The sequence below is a fragment of the Oncorhynchus masou genome, chromosome 11, assembly GCF_036934945.1.
Source record: "Oncorhynchus masou masou isolate Uvic2021 chromosome 11, UVic_Omas_1.1, whole genome shotgun sequence".
Lineage (NCBI taxonomy): Eukaryota > Metazoa > Chordata > Actinopteri > Salmoniformes > Salmonidae > Oncorhynchus > Oncorhynchus masou.
Window position 1 is genome coordinate 20696174 of NC_088222.1, and position 16249 is coordinate 20712422.

Here is a 16249-nt window from a genome sequence, read left to right on the forward strand (position 1 = left end):
GAGATCACGAACTCCCCAGTATGAAAATGTGATACAAGGGATTTTACCATCAACATCATTAAACCATGCACGTCTAACGTGCTGTTTCCTATTTAATCACAGATAATAAATAACGCTCAACTGGTACCACTGTCTGGAGTGATTTCTTTGAACGACAACAGGAAATGCTAACAAGCCCTTAACCCTTAACCAACAATGCAGTTTTAAGAAAAAAAGTGTTAAGAAAGTATTTACTACTTTCATTTGCTGCAGAATTAAATGCTATACAAATCATAGATAGAAACCCCATGCCAATACTCCCCAAAGGCAGGAAAAGTAGCTGAATTTGTTGCTAGACTCTTTAACCAATAAAAGTGTCTGGAGTATGTTGTTTTAACAGGTATAAAGCCGTGGTTGGCGATTTATTGCCACCTGCAGTTATGGAACGTTAGCTCCCTCCTGGTGACCTGGGGGTAATTATGTGATCCTTCCTCAACCCAAAGGAAGTCCCACCCTATTGACTACCAGAAATACTTATGCTACTTCAAAATGGTACAAGTCATCAATGGCGCTGTTCACGCTAAAATAGTTTTTTTGGTACCAGAGTCCTCTATCTAATCTCTATGATATGAACCCCGTGAGCTCTTGTTCCTTAGCAGTCTCATAAAAAAATGAGTTGTTCAATTAAAATTAAACGCCGGTGGACCGGTGTATGGGCCGTGACGTGTACGGCAAAGCGGTGATGAGAGGAGTGATTTTCTCAAATCGAACCGTAATCTGCTCCTCTCGATAACGTTATCAACAAGGCAATATGGTGCATCGTTCAGAAACATACATATCTTTTCAGTACAATTATATGTTCGACTTTTCAAATTCGTTTTCAGTGGAAAGGCAGGTAAAGTAATTGTATCAAAAGCAATCACTTTTGCATTTGAAAACACAGAATCCTACACATTACTCCATGTGCTTAAAGTACGTCACTTTTGGTTTGAGGCGATTTCGCCGTCGGCCAGAGCGGGGCACCCGGTTTACGCCTGGGAGGCAGCCCAGTGTTCCAAAACGAATTCAATAATTTTCACCCGAAATAACTCCTACCATCGGGGCAACCCGGGATAGTTAATCGAATCTTCAAACATTAAAAAGAAGATTTGTTCAAGAGGACGTTTGCGTCACTTCCTCTTGCACGAAGATTTTCAGCCAATCACAGCACGCTGCAGAGCTGAGGGCGGGCGATCACGCGTGAGGTTTAAACAGTCTGGTTTCGGTTCAGAGGAGTGAAGTTGTCTGGTTACTTATTTTCTATTGATTTCTAACACGGATTTTTAGGTTTCCTATTTCAGCAAATACCAGGGAAGATGTCACACGAAGGGTATGTTTTAAAATTCACAACCATTTTTAGGGGTTTAAGCTATTGATTGCATGGTGCGGATGGTTCCAGCTTGAATTTACACAACATATTATTACTAGTCCTATTTGGTCGATTCGTCGTGCTATGTAAGCCTCAAATTAAAATAGTAATTATTGATTTTTAATTACGATGATGAGAACGCAAGTACTGTTCGAGCAAATAATACCACAAATGCATTGGCAGACAGAATAATCGAAACCGCGCGCGCCCAACACAAGGAGGTGGCTAGCACGTCAGCATTCGATCATTTATACAGAAAACACTTTTATTGCTAGGTAGTAGGAACGCTAGCTAATGTATTGTGTGTATTGCATCCATACCCATCTATTTAAACGCTTCTTTGTTGGTGTGATATGGCGCGATCTTTTTGGAGATTGCTAAAATGGAACGCCTGCAAGCATTATGGCGGGCCATCCATTGTAGCTAGCTAACGTTACCTAATTTGGCTAGCTAATTCTTACTTCATGTAAGGATGGGAATTAAAATAGGTTTTAACTACATGAATCGTTACATCCCGGGTAATACAACATGCGTACACACACACAAGGATTGTCCCCCTTTTTTGTATTAGGCCCCTGCAGGAGTTGCCTTGCCTGAATGAGTATTTGGAGGGATCAATGCTGTCCATATCCCAGAAGAGCAAACGGAAAAAAAGAGACCGCATCGGAGACTGTCTGGACACAGAGAACACTCCTCACGAGCTCATTCACCAGTGGTCACCACCTCACAAGCAGCGGGTTGTCTGCAAGGGCAAAGAGAATGAGGAGAACCAGTTTGTGCTTGCCAGGCGACCAAGGAAAAGGAGGGAGTTCTCAGGTGTGTAGAGATATACACGTGTTGGAAGGAATCCAATAAGCTCAGAAGTACACTTGCTTACTACTTGTAGAAATATATCTGGAATTATGTTTCAGAGAAGTCACACTTTTTTGAGTTATTGATGATGTTTTTATGATAGGCTTGTCCTGGGACACACTACCAGATGAGTTACTGTTGGGAATCCTATCCTGCCTTCCCCTGCAGGACCTCCTCCGGATGTCCCGGGTCTGCAAGCGTTGGCATCGCTTGGCGTAAGTCTGAGACAATTCAATCATGCTTGTAAAGTACTTAGTCCCGTGGGGCTCAGTTGGTAGAACATGGTGCTTGCAATGCCAGGGTTGTGGGTTTGATTCCTATGGTGGACCAGTATGAAAAAGTATAAAATATGTATGCACTCACTACTGTAAGTTGCTCTGGATTGCAGTTTTTCTGCATATTAGATATCGCACTCCTAACACAGTCAAATGGGTCAACAAAACCTGTCATTAAGTCAATGCATGCCTTTGTGCCTGTCAGGTTTGATGAGTCTCTGTGGCATAGTGTGGATCTTGTAGGGAACCCCCAGCTGGATCAAGCTCTTGGGCAGGTGCTTATGGCTGGAGTACTGGGACTGCGCTGCCCCTGTACCTGCATTGGAGAACCACATTTCACCCACACACAGTGAGTCCTCATACATACATGCCTATTATGGGGATACAGAGCTTTCTTTTCCAACTGTTGAAGGTGAACCCAGACAACTTAGGTTTGTCCCTTTTTTTCAGACACCTGCGTGTCCAGCACATGGATCTCTCCAGCTGCACTGTCTCAACCCCGTTTCTAGGTGACATCATCTCCCGCTGCAGGCGACTAGAGAATCTAAGCTTAGAGGGACTGGAGCTCTCTGACTGGATCATTCAGTGAGTAAAGAAGACATGCTCTGTTGCAATGATCTGTCAAGTGATGTAGTGTAAATGCTACAAGCCATTTAGACAACATTCGGCACGATTCTTAACATTGTTACTCTACAGGTCCCTATCCCAGAATACTGAGCTGGTACGGCTCAACCTGTGTGGCTGCTCTGGCTTCTCACCCGACTCGCTTGGTGAGATGCTCAAATCCTGCTCACGGTAAGCTTGGGGTCTGCCAAATTGTATTTCTGTTTTGTTCGACTGTTTTGAAGTCCTATGTCTATTTCTGAATGACAGCATAATCATTGTATTTAACTCGCTGTTTAAACCATCTGTGCATTGGTAAACTAATGCAGAAATGTCCCTTTTCCATTCCTACACCAAGGCTTGAAGAGCTGAACTTGTCATGGTGTGACTTCAGTACTGATCATGTGAAGGCTGTTGTCAGTAACATCCCCTCCAATATCACTCAGCTCAACCTTAGTGGCTACAGACAGAACCTTACTATGGGAGGTGAGGAAGCCTGAGGCATTGAACATTTCCCTCTGCCTGTATTTGTATTGAATGTTTACATATATCTATTGATGTTAAACTTTCCAATGGCCTCTTTTCAGATCTGAAAGACTTGGTGGAGAGATGTCCTCACCTTGTAAATCTGGATTTAAGGTGAGGAATTCCTAATGCAGGTCATGACCTGGGCTGGACTGTGGATCCAGATGATTGCTTTGACTGATGTGATTTGACATGGATACTGTGCAACTACTGTGTTCTATCCCATAATCTCATTATGTTAACTGATTGTATTTGTGTTACAGTGACAGTGTTCTGATGACTACATCAAGTTTCCCCATCCTGCAGCAGCTGCAGTCTCTTAGACACTTGGCGTTGAGCCGTTGCTACCAGATCCACCCTGCTGCCTTAGCGTAAGTCACTTATTTTTTAATGTTCCTCTTTAAATATTCCTCTTTATAATTTGTGCAGTACTAACTAAACCTGTTTATTTCAGTGACTTTGAGAAGTTTCCAGAGCTGCAGACGTTAGAGGTGTACGGGCTGGTCCAGGACACTTACCTGCCAATCCTGAGTAAAAGTTTGCCCCGTCTCCAAATCAACACCCGGCCCTTCTCTGGCGTGGCCCGTCCCACCGAGGCCACCCGGCGGGACCGCGCCATGTGGGGTATGACCTGTCGGCTGGTGTTCAGGTCCTAGTCACAACGCCTTCCAAACGCTGTCACTAACCTGTCCTAACTTATTTCTGTGATGCGGTCATTCTATACAGGGAATGTAAAGCTATTTTTTTTGTTGTCTGCCATTGTGTGTATGCACATTAATTTGAGCCGTACACAATGTGGTACACTGACACCGATTGTTCTCATTGCTGATGAAGATTTGTGTTTTTGGCAACGCTTTGTTTTTATAATGGTGGGCATTGGTTCAAAGTTACTCTAAGGTCAGTATTAGGACATGGCCTTCATATGCACAGTAGTGGGAATTCTAAATGTTGGTAGATTACATTTCTCCACAGTAATCTTACATGGATAACATGCAACTGAATTTTAAAGATTTTAAAGAGGTACCTGTTTTAGACAATTTAACCCTGATAATGTTGAAGACTGCGCGTGTAGTCGTAAGGGAAATGCCTTTTATTTTTTACTTGCTATAATAATACATTTTGATTTATAGGATATGTTATCAGGGTCCTATGTTCTGTCCAATATCTTGACTTTCGAACATTCCAAAGACAGATCTGTTGGAAAAAAGGTCTGTAGTAAAGCTAGCCAAACAAAAGAAATCTTGATAATGTTGGCTCGTTCTGTAACGTTTCATTAGCTGGATATAGTAAAGTTAATTTCAGTTCAGGTCTATCAACTGTAAAGCGGGTTTGCCAGAAAGACAAGCTAGGAAGATTGGTCTGTTAGACTAATGCATAGGTGCTCTGCCATTAGCAGTTGACATCTTTCCCTCCATGATGCAGTGTTTTATAAAATACAAATTCAAATTAACAATGTCATTTACTTGATATATTTTGTTTTGTATTTTAAAGTTGGAGACAATAAGAAATCAATGAAGCCACGCTGTTCGTATTATATTTTAAATCCAGCTCTACGTCCGTTTTGACTGAATGAAATCTGAGGCGGCTCTAACAAAATATGCTAGAGTCGTTGGCATTTTTGTGGAAATTAACATTTTAATCTTGTCCCTAAATTAGGTACGATATTAGAATGTGCACTACACCTATGTAGTAAATGGTAGCATTCGCCACAAGGGGGCAGTAGCTATGTATTGGTGCCATGTTTGGTATGTTTCCTTTCGTGCTCACATTTGTTTGAGAAACTTTTCTATTCATGCATTTAAAAAATAAGATTTACTATGTTAAATACTAAAATGTGAAACTTGCCAATTTTATGTAAATAAATGTTTTATTTAAAATTGTGATCATGAGTTGATTTGCCAGCTTTGTTTTCACACCATTTAATAATCACACATGCCTCCTGTGTTGAATTTTCAGGACCTGGCACCATAAGGAGCATACACATCAGTTGTCACTTCAGCTGTAGAAATGGAACCACAAAGCAGTCCATATATAGTAAACATGGAGGAATTCACAACACAATAGGGATTTAGTTACATTACCCCCTTTGGCATATTAATCTTATTACACTGAATTATAAATAACCATTCCTGTTAACTCCAGGATGTTTTCCAAAAGACCCCATGGTGAAGGCTGGAACCAACTATATTTAACTGTTTCCTAAAGTGTCAGATTAGTCCAGGCACATTCGGTTTTGATGAGGCCCTGGCCTTTTCAGTGCCATACAATGCCTTCAGTTTCATATTGTCCTCTAGTCTGGTTAGCCAAGCTGCTCAATAATGCAATTTGTTGAAATCAGCAAAATTGAATGTACTGTAATTAGGTTGACTGATTATTGGATCAAAAAAAGCTGTTTTTATTTTTTAACCTTAATTTAACCAGGTAGGCAAGTTGAGAACAAGTTCTCATTTACAATTGCGACCTGGCCAAGATCAAGCAAAGCAGTTCGACACATACAACGACAGTTACACATGGAGTAAAACAAACAGTCAATAATACAGTATAAACAAGTCTATATACGATGTGAGCAAATGAGGTGAGAAGGGAGGTAAAGGCAAAAAAAGGCCATGGTGGCAAAGTAAATACAATATAGCAAGTAAAACACTGGAATGGTAGATTTGCAATGGAAGAATGTGCAAAGTAGAAATAAAAGTAATGGGGTGCAAAGGAGCAAAATAAATAAATAAATTCAGTAGGGAAAGAGGTAGTAGTTTGGGCTAAATTATAGGTGGGCTATGTACAGGTGCAGTAATCTGTGAGCTGCTCTGACAGTTGGTGCTTAAAGCTAGTGAGGGAGATAAGTGTTTCCAGTTTCAGTGCTTTTTGTAGTTCGTTCCAGTCATTGGCAGCAGAGAACTGGAAGGAGAGGCGGCCAAAGAAATAATTGGTTTTGGGGGTGACTAGGGAGATATACCTGCTGGAGCATGTGCAACAGGTGGGAGATGCTATGGTGACCAGCGAGCTGAGATAAGGGGGGACTTTACCTAGCAGGGTCTTGTAGATGACATGGAGCCAGTGGGTTTGGCGACGAGTATGAAGTGAGGGCCAGCCAACGAGAGCGTATGGTGGGTAGTATATGGGGCTTTGGTGACAAAACGGATTGCACTGTGATAGACTGCATCCAATTTGTTGAGTAGGGTATTGGAGGCTATTTTGTAAATGAAATCGCCAAAGTCGAGGATTAGTAGGATGGTCAGTTTTACAAGGGTATGTTTGGCAGCATGAGTGAAGGATGCTTTGTTGCGAAATAGGAAGCCAATTCTAGATTTAACTTTGGATTGGAGATGTTTGATATGGGTCTGGAAGGAGAATTTACAGTCTAACCAGACACCTAAGTATTTGTAGTTGTCCACGTATTCTAAGTCAGAGCCATCCAGAGTAGTGATGTTGGACAGGCGGGTAGGTGCAGGTAGCGATCGGTTGAAGAGCATGCATTTAGTTTTACTTGTATTTAAGAGAAATTGGAGGCCACGGAAGGAGAGTTTTATGGCATTTAAGCTTTCCTGGAGGGTTGTTAACACAGTGTCCAAAGAAGGGCCAGAAGTATAGAGAATGGTGTCGTCTGCGTAGAGGTGGATCAGAGACTCACCAGCAGCAAGAGCGACCTCATTGATGATACAAATTAATAGGCTGATTTATGTAGTATTTGTAATGACAATTACAACAATACTGAATGAATGAACACTAATAAAATCTATTTAGTCTCCTAAATAATGAAACCTGCTCAATTTGGTTTAAATAATGCAAAAACAGTGTTGAAAGTAAAAGTGCAATATGTGCCATGTAAAAGAGCTAACGTTTAAGTTCATTTCTCAGAACATGAAAGCTGGTGGTTCAATATTCCCAGGTAAGAAGTTTTAGGTTGTAGTTATTATAGGAATTATGAAGGTCGACTATTTCTCTATTCCATTTGTATTTCATATACCTTTGACTATTAGATGTTCTTATAGGCACTTTAGTATTACTAGCCTAATCTCGTTAGTTGATAGGCTTGAAGTCATAAACAGCGCTGTGTTTCAAGCAATGCTAAGAGCTGCTGGCAAAACACAGTAAAGTGGTGTTTGAATAAATGCTTATGAGCGTGCTGTTGCCCACCATCGCTCAGTCAGGCTTATCTATCAAATCAGACGTAATTATACTAAAAACATAGATATGAGCCTTGGGCCATTAATATGGTCAAATCCGGAAACTATTTTGAAAACAAAACGTTTATTCTTTCAGTGAAACACGAAACCGTTCCGTATTTTAACAAACGGTTGGCAACCCTAAGTCTAAATATTGCTGTTACATTGCATAACCTTCAATATTATGTCAAAATTCTGGCAAATTAGTTTACAACGAGCCAGGTGGCCCAAACTGATGCATTTTCCCTGACTCTGCTTGCACTGACCGCAAGAGAAGTGACACAATTTCCCTAGTTAATATTGCCTGCTAGCATGAATTTTAACTAAATATGCAGGTTTAAAAAAATATATACTTCTGTGTATTGATTTTAAGAAAGCCATTGATGTTTATGGTTAGATAACGTAAACTCATACATCGCCTTGGTCCGAAGAACTTCCCTTATTTTAGCGCCCCAAAAACGTAATACTTCCAGATAAACTGTAATGTCAATACCATTGTAAAGCACAATTTCTCCCCTTTCTAAAATAATAGATGTCATGACCTAAACGCTGCCCGTTTCTGCATAATTCAAGCAGGCAATGAGCCCCTTCGGGAGTTTTTTAAAATGGCGGGTGGGGAAGCGAAACTAATGCGTAATAGTAAGGACAGATGTGTGGGAAAATTGCTTTTTTTCACTCGATCTGTCCACCTTATCGCCTCTAAAATGTAAATAAAACACTACAAAGAGTTTATATAATGTGTCATTACATACCTATTTGAAGGTTTGTGTCGAATTTGAATCGGGTTTTTAGGGCGGTGCTAAAGTGATCTTAGAAGTAAAGAGCGGCTTTGAAAATGATGATCGCATGCAATGATGACGCAAAAAATGACTAGGTATCCCCCTTACCCTCGTCACTGTCCATTTCTTGTTTTTAAAGGATAATAGAAGTGCTACACCTGGTGGAGAGATTGTAAGACATAAATAGTTGCATTATGAGTGCGGTACGTTACGACATGACACGTCACGATGTAACGGAGGGTCCGTTCTTTCAACTTTTCTCTAATACCATAGAGCCATTACCATGTCGATCAACGCTTGAATAGAAGCCTAGTTCACACACCCGATTTTGACGTCAACACAGTCCCATTAGTTTTCTTTGTCGCCTCGTTTGAATGTTGCGGTTGCGCACATTTGTACGGAATTGGGTGAGTTTACGTTACGTGTGCAGTTTTTTTTCCGGTAAGCGCTTTTGTTAATTGACCCGTTTGGCGAGGTTGAAGTAGGATGTGATTCAATAAATTAACAGCCACCGCATTGATTATATGCAACGCAGGACAAGCTAGTTAACCTAGTAATATCATCAACCATGTGTAGTTAACTAGTGATTATGTTAAGATTGTTTAATGTAAGTTTAATGCTAGCTAGAAACTCCTTGCTGCACTCGTGCAACAGGTGGTCAGCCTGCCACGCAGTTTCCACGTGAATTGCAATGTAATCAGCATCCAGAAATGCCGACCTCTAATTGCAATTATTCCACCAATACCAATTATAAGCTTTTGTGCAGTCAACTCACTATCAACATTCTTTCCAATAGGAATTGGTACTTAACAGACTAATATAATCGCAAACTATGCTTACAATCCTCTTCAGTCAGGCAATGTCATGTGTTTCAGAAACTATGAAATGTACCTCATCGTCGGTTGTAAAAGTAAGCATTTAACATGGCAAAATCTCTGGGCAGTAAACGCACTACTTTTCCAGGGGGAAAAAGCCCTGGAAGTCAACCATCGGTTGTGGGTTCCGCTCTGTACTTCAGTTTGGCCTAATATCCCAATGAGTGGAGAGGATTGATGGGGTAGCGTTTAGCAACGGTAAATGTCTGAGGTAAGGTCAAACGACTCACATAATTACTTTCGTCTCATGTTACCAATTAAATCATGCTTAAGCAAACTCAATGGTAGAACATGGCAGATGTGACAAGTTTATTTTGAAGGTCACAGGTCCTAATAAGAGACTAGTTCCAACTCCCTTTATAGATCACTGCTGCTGAGGGTCTTGTGTGAAGTCTAAGGATGGTTGGCCTGTCAGTCAGTTTTCAAGGAGCACAGTCAGGAGCTGGTCCTCCTCGTTAATGGTGATTGTTGCTATGGCACCATTGTTGAACTCAAAATAAGTCCCTCTATCCACCACCATGCACAAGTCCCAGCACCTTGAGCGCACACACACCCTGAAGAGCAAAAGCAAAAATAATTTAAAGTGTGATCTTGTACATCAATCCCCACTGCAAGACAAAATTAATGGGTACTGTAGATAAACTGACCTGTTGGCAAAACCACTTTGGCAACTGCTGGAGAATACTCTGTTGACGATGGGCTCTCTGATGCTGAAGAACATTTTGCCTTCCTCTGGACCAAACACCAGAGACTCGTTGTATTCATCAGTCACTGACAAAAGACAATGAGATTCATGTATACACATTTTCCTTAAGCATCCATCCATCCATCCATTCATACAACACATTCAGCTGTATATATTTTGGAACTCACCTTTCTCAGTTGAATATCAAGACCCATTTGTGCCTTTCCTGGGGAGAAAAAGATAAGGGCAGGACAGTGATTGAATTATCAGTGTACAATACAGGTTCTCCAAAATCATTGATTGGAATTACAGCTGGAAATTGAGACATTGACAGATTTAACAACAAAATAAATCCACATGATCATTGCTGTTCATGAGGAAAGGTTGGAGTCCACATACCTATCCTTAGGACATCTTGCACAGCCTGTTCAACCAGTTTGCTGTCAATCACAGTTTTTATTGATAGAGATTTTAGAACTTCCATGAATGAGACGCAGCATTGATAGGGCTCTTCCAGTATCAGCAAAGAAATAGAGGTCTGTGTTGGCGCTACGTATAAAAAGAGGGAACTAACACTTGCACTTGTCTTTAACAATATAATCGAGGGGGAAAAAAGTACTTAGGATGACTGATGTGGTTGTGTCCCACACCTGTAGCTATCTTAAGATGAATGCACTAACTAAGTCGCTCTGGATAAGAGGGTCTACTAAATGACTAAAATGTACATGTAAAATGTCTACCAGGCTTTAGATCCGGTCCCTGTGCAGATGCTGAGGCCAGAGCTCTTTTCGGTCCGTCGTCCAAAGAGATCTCATAGTAGGAAGCCCTATTGAGCAAGAAGGTGAGATGGGGATTCAAGGATTTACACTTCACCCTAAGAGTCACGGACAGAAATCCACCAATGAGTGCATAGCGATATGGGTGGGCGTGATAGTAGTGCAGGGGTAGGGTTGATGAACAGAAAAACAGGCATTCATGTTTAGGGGGGGAGGGGGGTCATGATGCTATGGCTTGGTTGAACGACAAGGGTACCTTGAAGAGAGAGATTCCCCAATGAAGATCTCATTCAGTCCTCTGACAGGGAGTATGTAGGGCTTGGATAAGCAGTAAACCTCACCTGTATCAAAGAAACAGATTAAGTGACAGTTAGAGAAGGGTTTTTTGACAAATTACATGAAAATAATTGTCAATGAATGACGAAAGACTGAACACACACACACAGCTGTAAGTCAAGAAGACATGTTATTCATTCAATACAGTGCACCGTCCATTCAATAAGTGTTAGATTTGTCTCAAGGGCCCAGACAGAGACTGATACAGGTACACATAGGAGGCCGAGGGGCCGTACTGTGCTAGGCCTCCATGAGGGTGATGCGGTGTGCCTGGTTGTGTTGCTCCAGGCTGAGCTGCTGTTCATGTAGGTCTACTGGGATGGGGTTGATCCCGGTGCCCTCAAGGTGTAGACGGATCCTCTGCCGCCACTGCCACCTGCATGAAGTAGACAGGAGAGGGGGGGTGGAGAGGAGAGAGAATGGGGGAGGAGTGGATAGGAGGGGTGGATGGGGAAGTAAATTCATCAAAGGAGTTAAGTAGTAGAATATGCAGTAGACCGGGATAGGAACATATGGAGAAAGAAGAGGGGGTGGTGAAACATGCCATGATATTAATACGCATTACTGTTCCTGGAATCAGAAACTCATGTCTGACAGTTCAGCAACAGTAACACTAGAGGGCAGAGTAGTAAGACCAGGGGTGTAATAGGTGCAAAAGATTTAGTCTGTTGCAAATGCTATGCAACAAAAACCGTTAACTTTAAACTGAAAACGCAAACAAGGCTTTCTATTGGACATATGAGGGTTATGTCCATCCCCGCTCCGTTTGGTCCTTAAATGATAATCATTAGTCCAAAACGTTTTGCAACGGAAACAAGTTTATATATTAGACAAATTCAGGTAGGTCCCACCCTGTTTCGCTCGTAGTGAATACACCCCAGGCATGTGAAACAACATTTTAGAGGTGTGGCAAAGAAATCATCCGACTATTCTTTACACATAAACTCGAGGTTGACCGATTTAATCAGAAATCTGTATTTTTGGACACCGATTTGGATGATTTAAAAAAAATATCTTTATTTATCCTTTATGTAACTAGGCAAGTCAGTTAAGAAGACATTCTTATTTTCAATGGCGGCCTACTACCTTGTTCAGGGGCAGAATGACAGATTTTTACCCTGTCAGCTCGGGGATTCAATCTTGCAACCTTACAGTTAACTAGTCCAACGGTCTAACCACCTGATTACATTGCTCTCCACGAGGAGCCTGCCTGTTACGTGAATGCAGTAAGAAGCCAAGGTAAGTTGCTAGCTAGCATTAAACTTACCTTTATAAAAAACAATCAATCATAATCACTAGTTAACTACACATGGTTGATGATATAACTAGTTTATCTAGCGTGTCCTGCGTTGCATATAATCGATGCAGTGAGTATTCACGAAAAAGGACAGTCTTGCTCCAATGTGTACCTAACCATAAACATCAATGCCTTTCTTAAAATCAATCCACATGTATATATTTTTAAACCTGCATATTTAGTTAATATTGCCTGCTAACCTGGCTCGTTGCGAACTCTGTGAAGACTATTTCTTCCTAACAAAGACAGCCAACTTTGTCAAAAGGGGGGGATGATTTAACAAAAGCACATTTGCGAAAAAAGCACAATCGTTGCATGACTGTACCTAACGATAAACATCAATGCCTTTCTTAAAATCAATACACAGAAGTATATATTTTTAAACCTGCATATTTTGTTAAAAGAAATCCAGGATAGCAGGCTATATTAACCAGGTGAAATTGTGTCACTTCTCTTGCGTTCATTGCACGCAGAGTCAGGGTATATGCAACAGTTTGGGCTGCCTAATTTGCCAGAATTTTACATAATTATGACATAACATTGAAGGTTGTACAATGTAACAGCAATATATAGACTTAGGGATGCCACCCGTTAGATAAAATACGGAACGGTTCCGTATTTCACTGAAATAATAAATGTTTTGTTTTCGAAATTATAGTTTCTGGATTCGACCATATTAATGACCAAAGGCTCGTATTTCAGTGTGTTATAACTAAGTCTATGATTTGATAGAGCAGTCTGACTGAGCGATGGTAGGCACCAGCGGGCTCGTAAGCATTCATTCAAACAGCACTTTAGTGCGTTTTGCCAGCAGCTCTTCGCTGTGCTTCAAGCATTAGGCTTGAAGTAATAAACAGCTCATCAACTCCCGAGAATAGGCTGGTGTAACCGATGTGAAATGGCTAGCTAGTTAGCAGGTTGCACGCGAATAGCGTTTCAAACGTCACTCGCTCTGAGACTTGGAGTAGTTGTTCCCCACTGCAAGGGCCGCGGCTTTTGTGGAGCGATGGGTAACGATGCTTCGAGGGTGGCTGTTGTCGATGTGTTCCTGGTTCGAGCCCAGGTAGGGGCGAGGAGAGGGACGGAAGCTATACTGTTACACTGGCAATACTAAAGTGCCTATAAGAACATCCAATAGTCAAAGGTATATGAAATACAAATCGTATAGAGAGAAATTGTCTTATAATTCCTATAACTACAACCTAAAACTTCTTACCTGGGAATATTGAAGACTCATGTTAAAAGGAACCACTAGCTTTCATATATTCTCATGTTCTGAGTAAGGAAGTTAAACGTTAGCTTTTTTACATGGCACATATTGCACTTTTCCTTTCTTCTCCAACACTTTGTTTTTGCATTATTTAAACCAAATTGAACATGTTTCATTTTATTTGAGGCTAAATTGATTTTATTGATGTATTATGTTAAGTTAAAATAAGTGTTAATTCAGTATTGTTGTAATTGTCATTATTACAAATACATTTTATTATATTTAAAAAAAAATATATATATATATATATATATATATACATTTTTTTTTAATTAGCCGATTAATCGATATCGGCTTTCTTTGGTCCTCCAATAATCGGTATCGAAAAATCATATTCGGTCGACCTCTAACATAAACATAGCCTTCCTAACTGCAGTATTCTGGTCAGTGAAGTGAAAGGGAAAATCCCACCTGAACTGACCAGGATGGAGTTTCTGTAGTGCCTCAGGGAAGGCATGTGTGTAACATACAGGAGGGCACAGATGTCCCTCTGACATTCATGCAACAACAAAAAAAGACACTTGTAATATGAGCACTTTTTTCATCAAACTAGATAGTTATTTATCTCCTCTCATTCTATAACAAAATGCTGAAATTAACAACAATGAATTCCCCAACCTGTCTCTTCTAAACTAGCTAAGAACCTTACCAGGAAAGTAAACTTACCACCTGCCCAAACCCATATCACCACTTTATATTCACTAACCAATTTTGTGAGTTATTACCTTTCAGGGTCTGTGTTAACCCCAAAAACCGATTGGTCTTTATTGAAAACCTTACTGGCAACAAGTAGTAGTATGGTCCCATCCCCTAACAGAAGGAACGGGAGGTCAACAAGGTCTCAGGGTGAAATTGGCCTATTCGTGGATTGAGTTGACCCTTCTCTGAGCACTGTATGAACGCAATTTATTCTGAATTGTTTTTTACCCCTCAGCGGGAACGTGACCATGTAAATGTAACAGTAAAGACTTTACGTCCGTCCCCTTGCCCTGAGCGCAAACCAGGGACGCTCTGCACACGTCAAGTCACCCTCGAAGCATCGTTACCCATCGCTCCACAAAAGCCGCGGCCCTTGCAGAGCAAGGGGAACAACTACTTCTAGGTCTCAGAGCGAGTGACGTCACCAACTGAAACACTATTAGCACGCACCACCGATAACTAGCTAGCCATTTCACATCGACCACATAAAAGGATCAGCTATTATTCTCAAACTTGCCCCCTGCCAAGATAATGGCGTCTGCTCATTGCACTGTTTCTTCATCATATTCCCCTCTCTTCTCCACACACACCTCAATCCCCTCTTTCCTAGATGGAACACAGAGATACACAAAGGTCATGTGGCCACTTACACATCTTCATTACCTTTTGTAGACAGTACACCACAACAATATCCTTGAATCCTTGTGGATTAGCAAAAAAAACTCAACATTGAGAAAGGAATCTGACATCCTCAGTGAATATGTCTATGACCAGCATTTACCTATCGGATCACCTGGGTTTCCATGTCTAAACTGAAAGTGAAACTGGTGTGTGCTGATGACTTGTTATGGGGGTGTTTTACTGTCAATAACGAATACATTAACACATGAGGGAGTTTGAGAGGAAGTACCACTTATATCACATCGTTTTCCATTCCCTTACCAGTTGTTTTTGTTCCTCTTCTGAGAGCTCTGAAAAGCGATATCTTTGCTGCTCGAATTCATGCCTTGTCATCTTTGTCACCACAGCAACTTTTGAGGGTTTAAAACCAATTTCAGCCTGTGATGCAATACTTTGCATCTCCATCTGGATGTGACGTAAGCTCCCATTTAAAATAGTGACAGCTCGATGCCCAAGGCACAGACAGTTTATAAAGGAACGGGGAGTCATTCTTGTAAATTATTAGAAAAATTAAATAAATGAAACAAAAGTTATTCGTTGTTGGTCCCCATTAATGTAGTTATTGGCCAATGTCGGTGTTAATCCAATCTGATGTCCTAGCTATTTGACCTGGGTCCCTCATGCACTACGATCGTCGAATCCAGATACGGCGACACCTACTCTCACCCAGCTAGTGGACTGCACCCAGCTGCAAGGACCTACAAGCTACAACGCCATCTTTGAAGCGCGCACGCTTGCGGAATGCGCTCGCACGCTTATTTCATTACGTACAACAATGTGCTTTTTAGGTGTGGAGCCTGTCGTCACTAGTTACCACAGCCAATAAAAAAAAAGTCAAAATTTACATTTTTTATTTTACCTTGATTTATTTATTAATTATGACTACCGGTAAACCCCGCCAAATTATACCATTTATCTTCCTAAAATACGAGTTTAAACCTAACATCAACCCTCACCTTAACTGCACTGCTAACCTTTTGCCTAACGTTAAAAATTAAGACTAAATATTTGTTGTTGTTGCAATTATGACTTTGTGGCTGTGGGAT

The 16249-nt window shown here is 41.0% G+C and overlaps 1 protein-coding gene and 1 pseudogene across 1 annotated transcript; one reads left to right on the forward strand and one right to left on the reverse strand.

Moving 5' to 3' along the window:
• The first annotated feature begins 1210 nt into the window (after nucleotides 1–1210).
• LOC135548300 (S-phase kinase-associated protein 2-like) lies at nucleotides 1211–5525 on the forward strand. The gene is made up of 10 exons (XM_064977753.1): nucleotides 1211–1348; nucleotides 1959–2203; nucleotides 2343–2454; nucleotides 2720–2863; nucleotides 2965–3099; nucleotides 3211–3309; nucleotides 3476–3603; nucleotides 3705–3756; nucleotides 3906–4013; nucleotides 4097–5525. The coding sequence occupies exons 1-10, from the start codon at nucleotides 1335–1337 to the stop codon at nucleotides 4296–4298; spliced, it is 1239 nt and encodes a 412-aa protein (XP_064833825.1). The 5' UTR covers nucleotides 1211–1334; the 3' UTR covers nucleotides 4299–5525.
• LOC135547818 (NAD kinase 2, mitochondrial-like) lies at nucleotides 5502–15182 on the reverse strand (annotated as a pseudogene).
• Nucleotides 15183–16249: the final 1067 nt, after the last annotated feature.